Source organism: Vanellus vanellus (assembly GCF_965231255.1).
Source record: "Vanellus vanellus genome assembly, chromosome: Z".
In the NCBI taxonomy this organism is placed as follows: Eukaryota; Metazoa; Chordata; class Aves; order Charadriiformes; family Charadriidae; genus Vanellus; species Vanellus vanellus.
Genome location: NC_138908.1, coordinates 55,875,013 through 55,887,889, shown reverse-complemented (window position 1 = coordinate 55,887,889; position 12,877 = coordinate 55,875,013). Strand labels below are relative to the sequence as shown.

At 35.4% G+C, this 12,877-nt stretch overlaps 1 protein-coding gene across 1 annotated transcript in view; it reads right to left on the bottom strand.

The window, feature by feature from the left end:
• The window catches only part of PTPRD (protein tyrosine phosphatase receptor type D), a gene marked incomplete at both ends in the record, with an annotated part of 283,207 nt that overhangs the window by 202,497 nt on the left and 67,833 nt on the right, over positions 1–12,877 (bottom strand). Inside the window, one exon of the mRNA XM_082497465.1 lies at positions 8,941–9,082. Within this exon, the coding sequence (XP_082353591.1) occupies positions 8,941–9,082 (142 nt within the window). The remainder of the gene's footprint in view (positions 1–8,940; positions 9,083–12,877) is intronic.

Here is a 12,877-nt window from a genome sequence, read left to right as displayed (position 1 = left end):
GCTTTGACAAGATCCATTGAATTTCAGCTTCCTTTTAATGTTTATAAGTTCAGCAAAAATATTTTAAATACTTCTGTATGTATTTTTCTTTTTAGTTTTTGTTTCTTATGTCAAATCTTTGAAAACTTAACAATCACAGTAATAAATGCCATTTTACAACCCATTGCCAGGCTAAGCAAGCTGAAGTATTACATAAGCTTTCTTTAATTTCTAAATTACTTTTTCAGATATATGTGAAAAAGCATTCTTACTAGGCTTTTTCTGTATTTGAAGATTAGCACTTATTACATTAAAATGGATTTAATTTTACTGTCACTTCAGTACACTAGTGTCAAACATGTCCTACATTTCTGCAAACATTTCTGTCATCCCAGTGGTGCATTTGATAAGACATGAGCGTTCACAGAAACCACTAGCCTGGAAAGCTGAAGACAGACCTACTACATGAATGTCTTCTAGTAATTGCCTTGGTTTTATTATGCTATATTAGGCATCTCATATGAATATTTGCTGTGATAACAATTAAATTGAAACTATCAAGCTGCTAATACCACTGGGTTCCTTACAGATATGCTGACATTGTGAGGGGTTGAGCAACTAATCATCGTATCATCTCCTCAAACAGCTAATCTCTAGTATTACATTACTTTTTTTTTAATCAATATGAAATACTGACATGAAAAAAATCCTAGAATTCTGCTGTCAATTTTACTTTCATGTGGTGCTTTAATGACAATTACATTGCTAATTAATATTCTAAGAGTTTGTTAAGTGACTGGATATACAGATGGATAAATTGCATGCAGAACTGAGGCCACAGATTACAATAACAGGAAACATAGCATGTGATTAATTGCATTGGCTTTCATTAAGGCATTGGCTTCAACGGAGACAGTGGTTTTAGGCCACTGAACAATGAAAGCTTGCACAAAGTTAAACTCTGATAGTGAACCAATAGGACTCTACACAAGGCCAAGGGCCTTAAATGCATGCATAATCCCAGGAAAAGTATTGCATTCTAAAAATTCCTGGTGTAAGAAAAAATATTTTGTACATTTTTTTTTTTTTGTATCAATTAAAATAGACAAATGGCCACCATTTTGCAAATAGACTAAAAAACACAATGCAAATTCGAATGACAGTTTTATTCAAATTGAATTACCTTACATCCAGGCAGAAACTAGAAAAAGTTAGATTTTTTACATATGTACATAGACACATAGTGCTGCAAAATATCAAAATTATAGCACGGAAGTAAAAAAACCCACAAACCCTATCCTTCTTCAGAACAGGTAGCAGTTGTACACAAAGTTAATGGTATGCTTTTTCTTGTAAAGATCATTTGTAATATCATATCTGTGTGCTGCTTATAAGCTGGGTCAGTCTTTGAGGAACCAGATCAAAATAGTAACCTATTGTATATAGCGGGTCATGGCTCTTCAGATGTGCTTACATCACCTGATACTGGTTCTGCAAGGACAGACGGGCAGAAGAAATAGTCTTCCTCCCTCTACTAATTCCTTTTTCGTTGTTCTTATTGTCACTTGCTTCTGACAGATTTCTGATGATTTGAGGGTCACAGTCTGAGAAAAGAGACTGAATCATCACAGGTATCAATGAGTGGGGAAAAAGTATAATGCAAACGTGTTTTACAATGTATCTGCTCAATATGGCTTAGTCTGCATTTTTCATGTGGCCAGCATATACTCACTCTTGTTATCAAAAAAGCCTATAACGTTATATGCAGTCATTAGATACTAGAACAGGAATACCCAAATGAGGGTCACGCTAAAATTAGTCATTGAGCTGTTGTCTGAAAGTATTTAACAGGTGTACATTCTTAGCCAAAACTGTCCAGTGAAGAATTCTTTCAAGCTAAATAGAACTGCTCTGCTTTTGTCCAGTATTAATTCAATTCCTCTTCTTAGATCACAACAACTGTCAGACATCTATCTATGAACTAGCACCCACTAGTTTCTTTCCTTTCATAGACTTATAATAAGAACAAATACGATACAGCCTAGCCAGCTTACTGATTTCAAGCCAATGTTTATATCTTAGGACCACCCATACTGCCCTATAAATGTCAGGCATAAGTAATCTTCTACTACTGCTAATATTTCAAAAACTAAAATTGATCCGATGCACATCTACAAATATGTGAAACTGAACCGCATAATTTTATAGCATTGTGTGTAAAAAAGAAACATGGCTGGATGAAATTCAGTGACATATGACATTCACTGAGAAACAGAAGGAAGAAAACCAAACTTTTACAAAGACATGATGGTAGCTGGTATTACTAGTTGGCAGCAGGGAGACTTTCTTCACGTACATTCACTGAGCAAATGCAACTGAACAATCAGTCATGTTGAAAGAATACGCCCGACCACAATGAGTTGAAAGAAACTTCATTGGTAAAAAGAATTGTTTGTAGGGAATAAAGTTAGGACAGATTTCTCAAAAAAATCTGATGATTACAGATACCTTCTTAAGACATCTTAAAAGGTCTTACAAGTTGAGCAGCCTACTCTTGATTTTCCAGAGTAACTAATCTCTGAAAGTCTTGACTACAGGAATTTACACTGACAATCAAGAAATTTGGGATTGCTGTTTCATGCATTTTTTTGAAGTTACTGCTCTACTTTTTTGGAATAAGCTTTCCAACATATAGCTTTAAATTTGTACAAACTGTAGCAGGTTCTTTTTTTAAAAAAATGGTGTGCAAGAAAAGGAAAAATTCGTATGTTTAAAACTAAGACAAACAAATGTAACCAAAATATTCACTGACTGAGAAGAAACATATATTTGACGCATTTTGCATCTAGGGACGCAAGTGGAAATATAAAAGAAAAGTATTAACCATAAAAAACATGAGGTGAGGCACTTGCCAGAAACTTCTTAAAATGGTTGTAGCAGTTATTCAATCATTTTCATATATTTTAAACAACTATATAGTTTTTTTAAGAACTATGCAAAAGTCAACAATATATAACTGTGAAATCAATATGGTAAAGTGAAGTTGAACACAATACCCTGCATCATGTATTTCGAGTAATAGACCCTTATACGTTTACTGATTGTTACAGAATTTATAAGGTGCAGTATTTTCTACACCATTAACATTAGTTACCATGTATATGCCTGCACTATAAAGAAACTTAAAACACACAGTAACTCAGAAGTCAGCCATGGGAATCCGACCATCTATTTCACAAAATTATTCTTTTGTATCCTGTTTTGTCTAGTGGTTAAACCCCACCACCCCATCTTCATAAAGATCACTAATTCATTAAGTATTTCAAACTATACTGCACGGAAGGCAAATGTTTTATTTGCCCAACATAGATTCGCATACCCAAAGAAAATATTTCAAAATAGTTCCTAACGTTACAGCAAAATATTTCTAATGTTGTACTACTTTGTAAGCCATTTCAAGAAATCTGCATGCCATTCTACTACTGCTTGTAAGGGTGGTTTTTTTTAAGCTTAAATTGTATTGGCTACCTCTCCTGTTTCACTATTTCACAAAAACCTTTTGTGTGACTGTCAAGCAGCTGTGTTTTGTTCCTTAATCCTCCCTGCAGAGCTCCCCAGGAGAGACTTACAACATGAACTGCAAAGTACCATTTTCACAGCAGGAACAACAGTGTTCCTCTTCAAAAAGAGGCATAATAAAAATAGGACCGTAATGAACATGCTAATTCTGGTCACAAGGTGCTACCTACAGATAGCATGATCAGTGAAAGTTCAGGAAGTCTGGAGGCAAGATACACCTTTGCCTCTTCAAAAGTCTTCTCATGCAATATATGTCTGAGATAAATGTCTTTCCAGTGTATGAAGTTCTCGCACAGGTATTTTCTTGCTTTCCTTGTTTCTATTTATTCCACTTTCAAAAGCCTGTCCTACTAGCAGCCCCCTGGCAATAATCACTGCAACTATACAGCAAACATTTAAGTCAGATAAACACTGGTATACATGGTTTATAGAGCTCCAGCTGGAACACGGCAAATTTCTCCTACCGTGCAGCTAATACCCAGAGTATGTACAGTCCTTCCTCCCATTTGTCTAGAAATGAGAGACATCCCACAGCACATTTTCCAACATTATAGCCGTGCCACTCCATTTGTCTAATTTCCATGCCCTCAAAGATAGCTGTCCCAGATGACAGATTACTTCAAAATAGTTCCTTCTCATTTCAGTACTACTGGGTACAGTGAAAATACAGAAATGAGCTTCTATTATCATTGAATCTATTACTAGCAGTAGAAACCAAAAATGTAGCACCTTGGATTCATGATCCGTTTTGGGGGCTTTTTGGGTTTTGTTTTGTTTTGTTTTTTTAAACAGTGTGGAAATGTTCTGCACTTCTGAGAATCTAATAAAAATCATCTCTCTCAATTATCTCAATCTCAATCTCTGTGTGTATCAATGGACAGGGAAACATTATTCAGTAAATATTTCACTTTTTATTTTATGCAGCAATGACTATTTGACATTAAATCAATAAGTTTCTAAAAAGCATAAAAAGGAATAACTGCCCTAGGCACTTTCCATAGAAATTTTACTTTAATTCCTCTTACACAGTGCCTGTGCTACAAAGATGCTATATATCAATATTTTTATAGTGCACAGTACGACCAACAATAATAGAGGAAATAGTGGGCTGAGAAAACAAAATGCCTTCTGCTTAAGTGGCCTGTGTAGTCTCTCTTTACTTCCCAAAGAGCAAAGAAAACAAAGCAAACAGCAGTGATAGTTAAATGTACTTAGCTATTCTGCCCTGTTGAACCTTGTCCATTAAAGCCTGCAGTCTTCTGTGCTGCAATCATACACCTTCTCAGGAGGTAGTTGAAGCTCAGTTTCTTGAGGGACTTACAGTCTTGGCAGAACTTTGTCAAGGAGAAATAATCAAAAAATCATTAAGAAAATGAAAAGCAGGATTCCTTAAGATTAAAAGCGTGGAATTGTCGTTGACTTCTCTATTAGAAGGAAGCACCTCATTTCCTCCTTCCTGAGCCATTTATACGCTTGCAGATGATGCCAGAATCCTTGTTCTATAGCCATGAAAAATGTCAGTTATCCACTATTTGCAAGACCAAAATACAGACTTAGGTGGCTTTAACAAGAAATGAATGGACAATAAAAGGAAGCTATTCCATCTCTGAAGTGTGCAGAGTATGGGAAGATCCTACACTTTATTGTCTTTCATTGCCTATTGAACACTGATAATTCTGAACTAAAGAATCAAAGCACTGTTCCACTCATACGGTTCTCAGCACAGATTTTCAAAACAAAGAGCTCCAAAATAAATAGCATCAATTTCACTTGTCTGGAAGGAGACTTCCAGACTTCTCCTTACAAACTTTGTTTCCCTTCAAATTCAGCCTTTTCATGTGGGTGAATCTGTCCTGGAAAGCAGCCACCTCCTTCATATACAGAAAATCAAAAGCAGTTTCCATTTATCTCAGACATTCACTCTTGGCACAGACTGCCACGATATTCAGCCTAGCAAGTAAAAGTTTAGCCTGGAACGTTTCCTGATTTACTCTGGTAAAAGAAATGTCCAATACTTTGTCTCTGCTAAGGCCTCGAAATGTTATCATCTGTAGCTGCCTCTTCTGCCCTTTTTCCTTCTCACATGGTGAAGTTTCAGTGCCCAGAATGACTTCACTTACATTCACAGTTCTTAGAGACCCAAGTACTACGGATTGGTCATAGTGTAAGAACCTAATGAGACAGGGTAAAACCTGTAATGTATAGAACTACTGTTACTCTATACTGCCACAGACAGAGAAACTGACAAGTTTGGCTCTAAAAATATGGATACATTGGCAAAAATGTTGCTGTTCTGTGCTGTGCCAATGAATTGTAGCAGTTCAACTGTATTCAGTGAAACAAAGAGAAATGAATACAGGTAGAAACTTCAACTCCTGGGAACATCCTGATTTCAGCCATGTCCCATATTAGGGTCGCAGTTCTTGTGGGTTGAATTGTGGGTAAACTCTGACTTCATCTTGCAAGAGGCACAAATGCCAAGCTGGGCCTGTGAAAGCATCATTATGGAAAGATTCAAAGAACATATGAAAGTTATGTGTGTATCTTCTGCAATTCAGAGTCACACATATGCCCCAGGGATGAGTAAAGCCTAAGTAGACCACAGATCCAATTCACTCCACTCTGTTTCACATTTGGTTATGTCTGTTAATTCCTGTTCACATCTATGATATATATTTATTCATAGAACAGCTATGTGAGGCACAGAGGCACTCTGTCTCACAAAGGCATAATCATATGGAGTGTTTTCCACAAGGCTACTATTGCAGACTGTACGAGATGAAGATCTGTGTAAGTTTGCAAAGAAGCAGCTTATAACAGAATTACTTATCTTCCAGGCTAATGCCCTTAGCGCTGAATTATCATTTGTCTTGAAAAGCAATATAGCAAGTCATTTTACTTACAGCACTTCAAAATTTTAACCCTGCCAAAATTCCCTAACAGTGATGCCCTCTTACTCTGCATGGTCCTTGCTCTCTCTGATATTACCCCTTTATCTAAATCTACTGTCCCAGTATGTTGATGAGTTCTCACATGTTCTCAGTGTCAGATTAAATTAATAAATCTGTTCCTGGGGCCAAAGTATATTCCAGCAGTTGCAAAAGCCATATGTATTACAGCTGGAAACAACACACAATCTTTCATATTTCATAGTTTTAATTAGACAATTAATAAAAATTTAAATTGATTTAAGTTTCAACTTCCTAATAACATACAGTTTTGTTCATCAGGCATTTCCATATACATATCATTATGCACGTTTTTTTAAAACCAGGATCTGATGCTAGTGTTGCCTGAAGTGGCACTGAGATATTTGCATATGAAATAGGCAGCAGAGCCATATATGCCTTCCAAGAAATTGATTAAATAATCAATAGGACAAGCAAAGAAACAGATCACATTTTACAGTCACTCAGTTTTGACGCTCAGACAACTCTTTTGCCTTTTTCAACTGCTGTGGCCCTTGGTAGAGAGATGAGGGCTGTTGCTTCTTCTCTACAAACCCCAAAATGAGAACTTTGGTTGGTTTAGAACAGCATCTTTCAAAACACATACATGCACATTTCAAGACCAGAGAATCTTGTAAATACACTTCAAGAAACTCTGAAGACAAAGAACACTTCTTCCACCTGAGTTTTCATACAGTTTTTTGCTTTTTTTGCCCCATCCTCTCTTTTCCCATCTCCCTTTAATTTACAAAACTTTCAATGCAGATGGAAATGTCATTTTATGTTCATTTTCATAATGAGGAAGCTGTGCATAAAAAGTGCTTCTATTGGTTAATAAAGGGAAAAACTTATCATAGGGAGTTAAGAACAGGTCCATGGTGCTGTTTAAACATGAATCTAACTATCAATCAGCCCATTTTCATCAGCTAGTCTGGGAAGAATTTTTAAAAGATAACAGAGGGAACAATCATGGCATTAGAGATAAGAACTTCAAGTATTTAAAAGGCTTGCTTACAGCAGAGTACCTCTAAGGGAAAAATACATATTATTTGTTATATATGTATACAGGTTTTTTTAGTTGACTCCAACACTAATGCCAGGACTGTCCGTACTGATCAAAATAGCTAATAAAAGTTTAGAAATAATCCTTTATTTTTCCCTTTTTGAATAAAAATCCAACTTCAGGGAAAAATAAGAGAAAAGAATCCTCCTTGTCACCCTATATTTGTTGGGATACAAGGATTAAAAAAATAATAATTAAATCATACATTTTACAAATTTTCTTTCAAATGCTGTGAAGCTGACTAATCATCTTCAATTCTTAAAAACAGGCCCCTAGCAGTTAATTCTGCAAATCAAGTAATGCCACGTAATATCACAATACAAGACAGTAATCTTCAGTCATAAAAGCAACCCTGCAAACGAAAAAGTGTAATATTTCATGAAGCGTCTCCAAATCCATTCATCTCCAGGTGACAGAATGAAACTTTCAGGTCATTTGACTACTAGTATTTACTCCTCTGAGTAATATCTAGACAGTAGACTTGGCAGTACATTCATATCCTCACCCTTGAAGGATAGTTGAAAAAATGGATTTTTTCCTTTACTGTCTTCAAAAACTTCTTGCCGAAGTTTTTAGGAAACTTCGGTTTCCGAAGTTATTAGTTATTAGGAAACATTTTTTCACTGAAAAGGTTATTAAACATTGGAATAGGCTGCCCAGGGAGGTGGTGGATTCGCCATCCCTGGAGGTGCTTAAAACAAGGGTAGATGTGGTACTTAGGGACATGGTTTAGAAGTGTTTTTTGTCAGGGTAGGTTAATGGTTGGACTTGACGGTCTGAAAGGTCCCTTCCAACCTCAGCAATTCTATGATTCTACAATTCTATGATTCTAAGTAAGAATAGAATCCAGGTGACACATATTTCAAATGGAAAAAGCCCTCCCCTTTTTTATGTGCTATATCTTGGGGCGAAAATCTTGTAGCAGATTAACCTTATCTAAAAAACATTTATGAAACTTTTCAAGGTCACTGTTAATTGGGAACATTTCTAGGTAAATACTGGTCAGACAAAGCTAAGCTACCCAGGGCAGCACTAAAATGTAAATCGAATGCATTTTTAAAACATTTTTTTATTAATAATTGATATAATAACCTGTTGTGCATGGCACTCCTGTTTCACTTACTTCTCTCTTCTTTTCTTTACTCTAATCTGTCACACCCTGTATACTCACATTACCATTTTATGGTCAAAAATCAGTAATACGATATTCAAGTATTATGTGAGAGAGTTCGTATTCACCAGCATCAGGACTACAAAATGCCCATTTGAAAATAACTGCACTTAACTTTCCCAGTGAGAAACCTCTCTTTTACGACAACATAGCACTTTCAGCTCTATGAATTAAATTAGTTACATTTAGAAAGGGCTTACCACGTAAAACAGTGAGTCTTGTGGACACACTTATTTCACCAACACTGTTGGAAGCCACACATTCATAAATAGCTTCATCTCGTGGCGTGCGCAGTGGTTGTATTCTGAGGACTGATCCAGATCCATCATCAAACTCTATTACCTATAGAAGGAAACAAAAGCTGTCACAGATGTTGTTACAAATACCTATCCCTCAGTTAATCTGTGCATGAACAGTGACCTGTTGACATCCGTGTCATCAAAGCCATGTTTGTTTCTCAAATACATGTACCAGCAAAAATTCCACACAGATGGGGAAATGTTTAAGTGGAAATGCCTTGTAACACACATAAGTTCAGTGAGTATTCCATGGACGGTCTAAGATAGTTTCCAGAAAAGGCAGAGTGAAAACCAAACAACAACAAAAGAGCTAATGAGGGCTGTAAGAGAGGGTTCTGTAACTTAATGCTATTTTATCCTGAAGTTCACCACCAATCAATCTTTCGCCATTCTCTTAGCTTATGTACTCTACGTTCAAATGCCAGTTTCATTCATTCTAATTGCTGCAGACTACATTCCCACTCTACTCACAGAGTGCAGTTCACTCATTCATTTATCCCCAAAGCATAGGTTCAGCAATTTCTGAACAAGATAGGACTACTCAGTTTAGCTATGCATTTAACCCACAGAACGTAAGTAAATTTATCCAACAATGTATTAGAAAACATGTGACCAGTTAAGGGAATAAATAATAAGGCTAAACTTTAAGGTTTAGTTTTTAAACTGCAATAGGTACACAAAAATATTGATTTTCATATGAGAAAGAATTAATTGAATGGCTCTTATTTCCTTCCTGTTCTGCAGTCAGAATCACACCAGATATTTGTGAGTACTGCAGCACTCCAGGCATTGGAAAAGGCTTCCTAATAATTAAGTAATAATATTAATCTATTTAATCTACTTAAAAAAAAATATAAATTGTCAATAGTATATGTTAGTACTACCATTGGTAAATGGCACTCATCAAGAAAGGGCAGTCACAATTATTTTTTTTTACACAATAATAAATATTTCCGCATATATATGCACTAAACAATTTACATATATGCCTATTTGCACATATGTTTGTGTCTGTATGTCCAATTTACACCCAGACAATCTACTGGTTCTCTATATGTGTTGAGAGTAAGACAGAAATAAAGTACAGATTTGGGAACTAAGGTTATATGCACATTCCATTTTCATGTAGGAATTGCTCAGTTTCTTCTTAGCAGTGGGAGAGGAGAGGTCTAAGTGGAAATAAGATAAAAACTTTTTTTTCTGAGAAGAAATCAGTTTGATAGCCAACCGGCTATATCACTTCTCCTTGTTCCTTAACTAAAGCCATTGTTGTAAGCAAACCTAGAGAACACAAAATCTCCATCTGATCTTAGCACAAACAAAAGGATAGCTAGAATTCTTGATAAATTGACATTTATGAGGGAAAGGAAAGTTTCACAATCTTAAAGCAGACAGACTAATGATTTGTAGACAAAAAATGAAAGCATGGGATCCAAATAATCATAATCGTTTCACTTATAAAAAGTAATTGTTATTGTTTAAATCTGAATGCTGAATAATCCTTGCTGGATGGCCAATAAAAACAGTTGCAGAAGACTGGGTTGGGCAAATATTGTAGAGAATAAGTTTCAAGTCCTTTGTCTCAAAATATGTACCGTAAATGGATTTACTTTTCCTGTGATGAGTTCTTGCCTTTCCTGCACATCACAGATAGTTAATTCCTCCCACTCCCCCATCTACTGAATAAGATTTTTTTTTTTAAATAGCACAGATTTTTTAATAAAACCGGCCTCATGCCACAGGGTAGAATAGTGCAAATTTTTAAACCTGTTTTTTCCCCTTCTCTGCCTCTTTTTAAGTTCCTCTGAGAAGGACTTCTTAGTAAAGTAGATTTAAAGTAGATTTTTAGATTTAAAGTAGATTTTTCCAATTCATATTATTTAAATTGATTTGAAGGAGAAGAAGGAAAAAAGAATCCTCCTGTATCATGTTCATCTATAGTATATGCTTACAATGTAAATAAAAGATGAAAGATTAATAGCCAAGTCCCACAAGGTATTATTGTACCATTTAATTTCAGAAACAATGTATAGCTCTCACCACCATTTTCACTCATTTGTGAGAATTAGCCTGTGACCAAGAACATTGCACATTCAACGATAATAATCTTCAACTATATAAACAGGCCACTGTGAAGAGAGAGGGAATAAACTATTTGTTCCCACATTGCCATATAAGACAATTGCTGTGTACATCAAGTCCCAGTAAAAAAGTTCAGGTTCCACATGAGAAAAAAAACATCACGGCAAGGTTCGTGAAATACTGTAGGAGGCTGACCAAGTTTATTGGAGAGGAAAAAAAAGAAAACAAACCACACAAAATGGTAAACCCCAGCATCCCTGGGAAAGCATGTGGATTAGATGGCCCACTGAAGTCCCTTTCAGCTGTACTTACTAGGCTTCTATGAAGACAGGTGGCCAGGTAAAAGATTTTCAAGTCTTGTATTATGAAGTAATCAAACTCAGAGAAATATACAAAATATTAACGTGAAAGAAGAGGGCAAGAAGCCCAACTAATTATTGTCTTATTGGTGCAGTTGACAATCTCAGACGTTTATTGTTTCCCAAATGTTCCATGTGTCTTTTCGGAATCTTATTTCTCCCATTGTTCTGTTCTTATTTAGAGATCCTATGGTATGAATTAATAGCCTTACTTTGGACAGGAAGGAAAGCTGTTTAAAATATTGATGGGCTCTGCACACTTTTTAACTACTCAGCTCAGTGGTTAGAATAAAAATTATAAAATACTTGATAAGTGTTTTCCATTTCTTTGAAATACATTCCATCTCACTTGGCTACACAGCTTGTTCAACAGTCCACTAAAGGCATTTTTAAAACATTTTAAATTAATTTTTTATAGTTCCATTCAAGTATTTTTTATGGAAATAAAACTGTTTTAGTTTTGCTTATTCTCCCTGAAAACAGGTACATAGGTACATAGAAAACAATATATGAAGGAAATAAACCACAATATATTGCAAAATAAAACTGAATCAACACAGTAAACATGTACATGGCCAATCTTTCACTGTTTGGAACTCACCTCAAGTGAAAATTTTGTGACCAGAAGGGAATAAATTGTGTAGAGTTTATGATAAAATTTCTATGTTAATCCCACTAGCCAATTACAGCTCTGCATATGCTCTGCAAAGTGCAAACAGTTCTTGGCACTAGGAGGTTGCATTTGAATTCATGCTTTTATTTCTCACGTTGCAGTAAACATACAAGCAAAGAATTATTTTGGTTAATGAACAAATTCCAATGCCTTTAAAGATTTTTTGAACAAAAAAGGAATAAAAAAAAATTAGTTTATACAAGAAATACAATTCTTTTCTGCTGACATAAATCTAACCTGAAAGCTAGGGCAAGCAGTCTTCCCAAATACTAATAAAAATTAACTCAAATGACTTCAATATTCAGTCAACTTTTAATAGGTATATCTTAGAGCATTCGCTCAAAAAATTAATGTCACAACTGTTTTATCTACAAATTAGTCATCTTCCAAACCGTTGTTTTCTTAATGCAGGAGTCTCTTATTTAACATTGAAAATAGTGAAAAGACACAGTGAAAACTACACACTCTTAGTGCTAGTTTTGGCATGCATTCTACAAGCCTTCCCCCATTTTCTGAGTTTTTTCTTCATGTTAAAGGTCAATCCATATTTGATATTAATTGTTCCTGCCACTAAAAGAGGGAACAATATTTGTTGTCTTATTTTCCCCAAATACCCAGTACCCTTTGAAGAGATTATCTTTACTATTTCCTTTAATTGAAGGTTGCGGAGAGAGAGGAAACAGCTCTTTCTAAAGCCTCTTCCTAGGTTACTGTTAGGAAAATA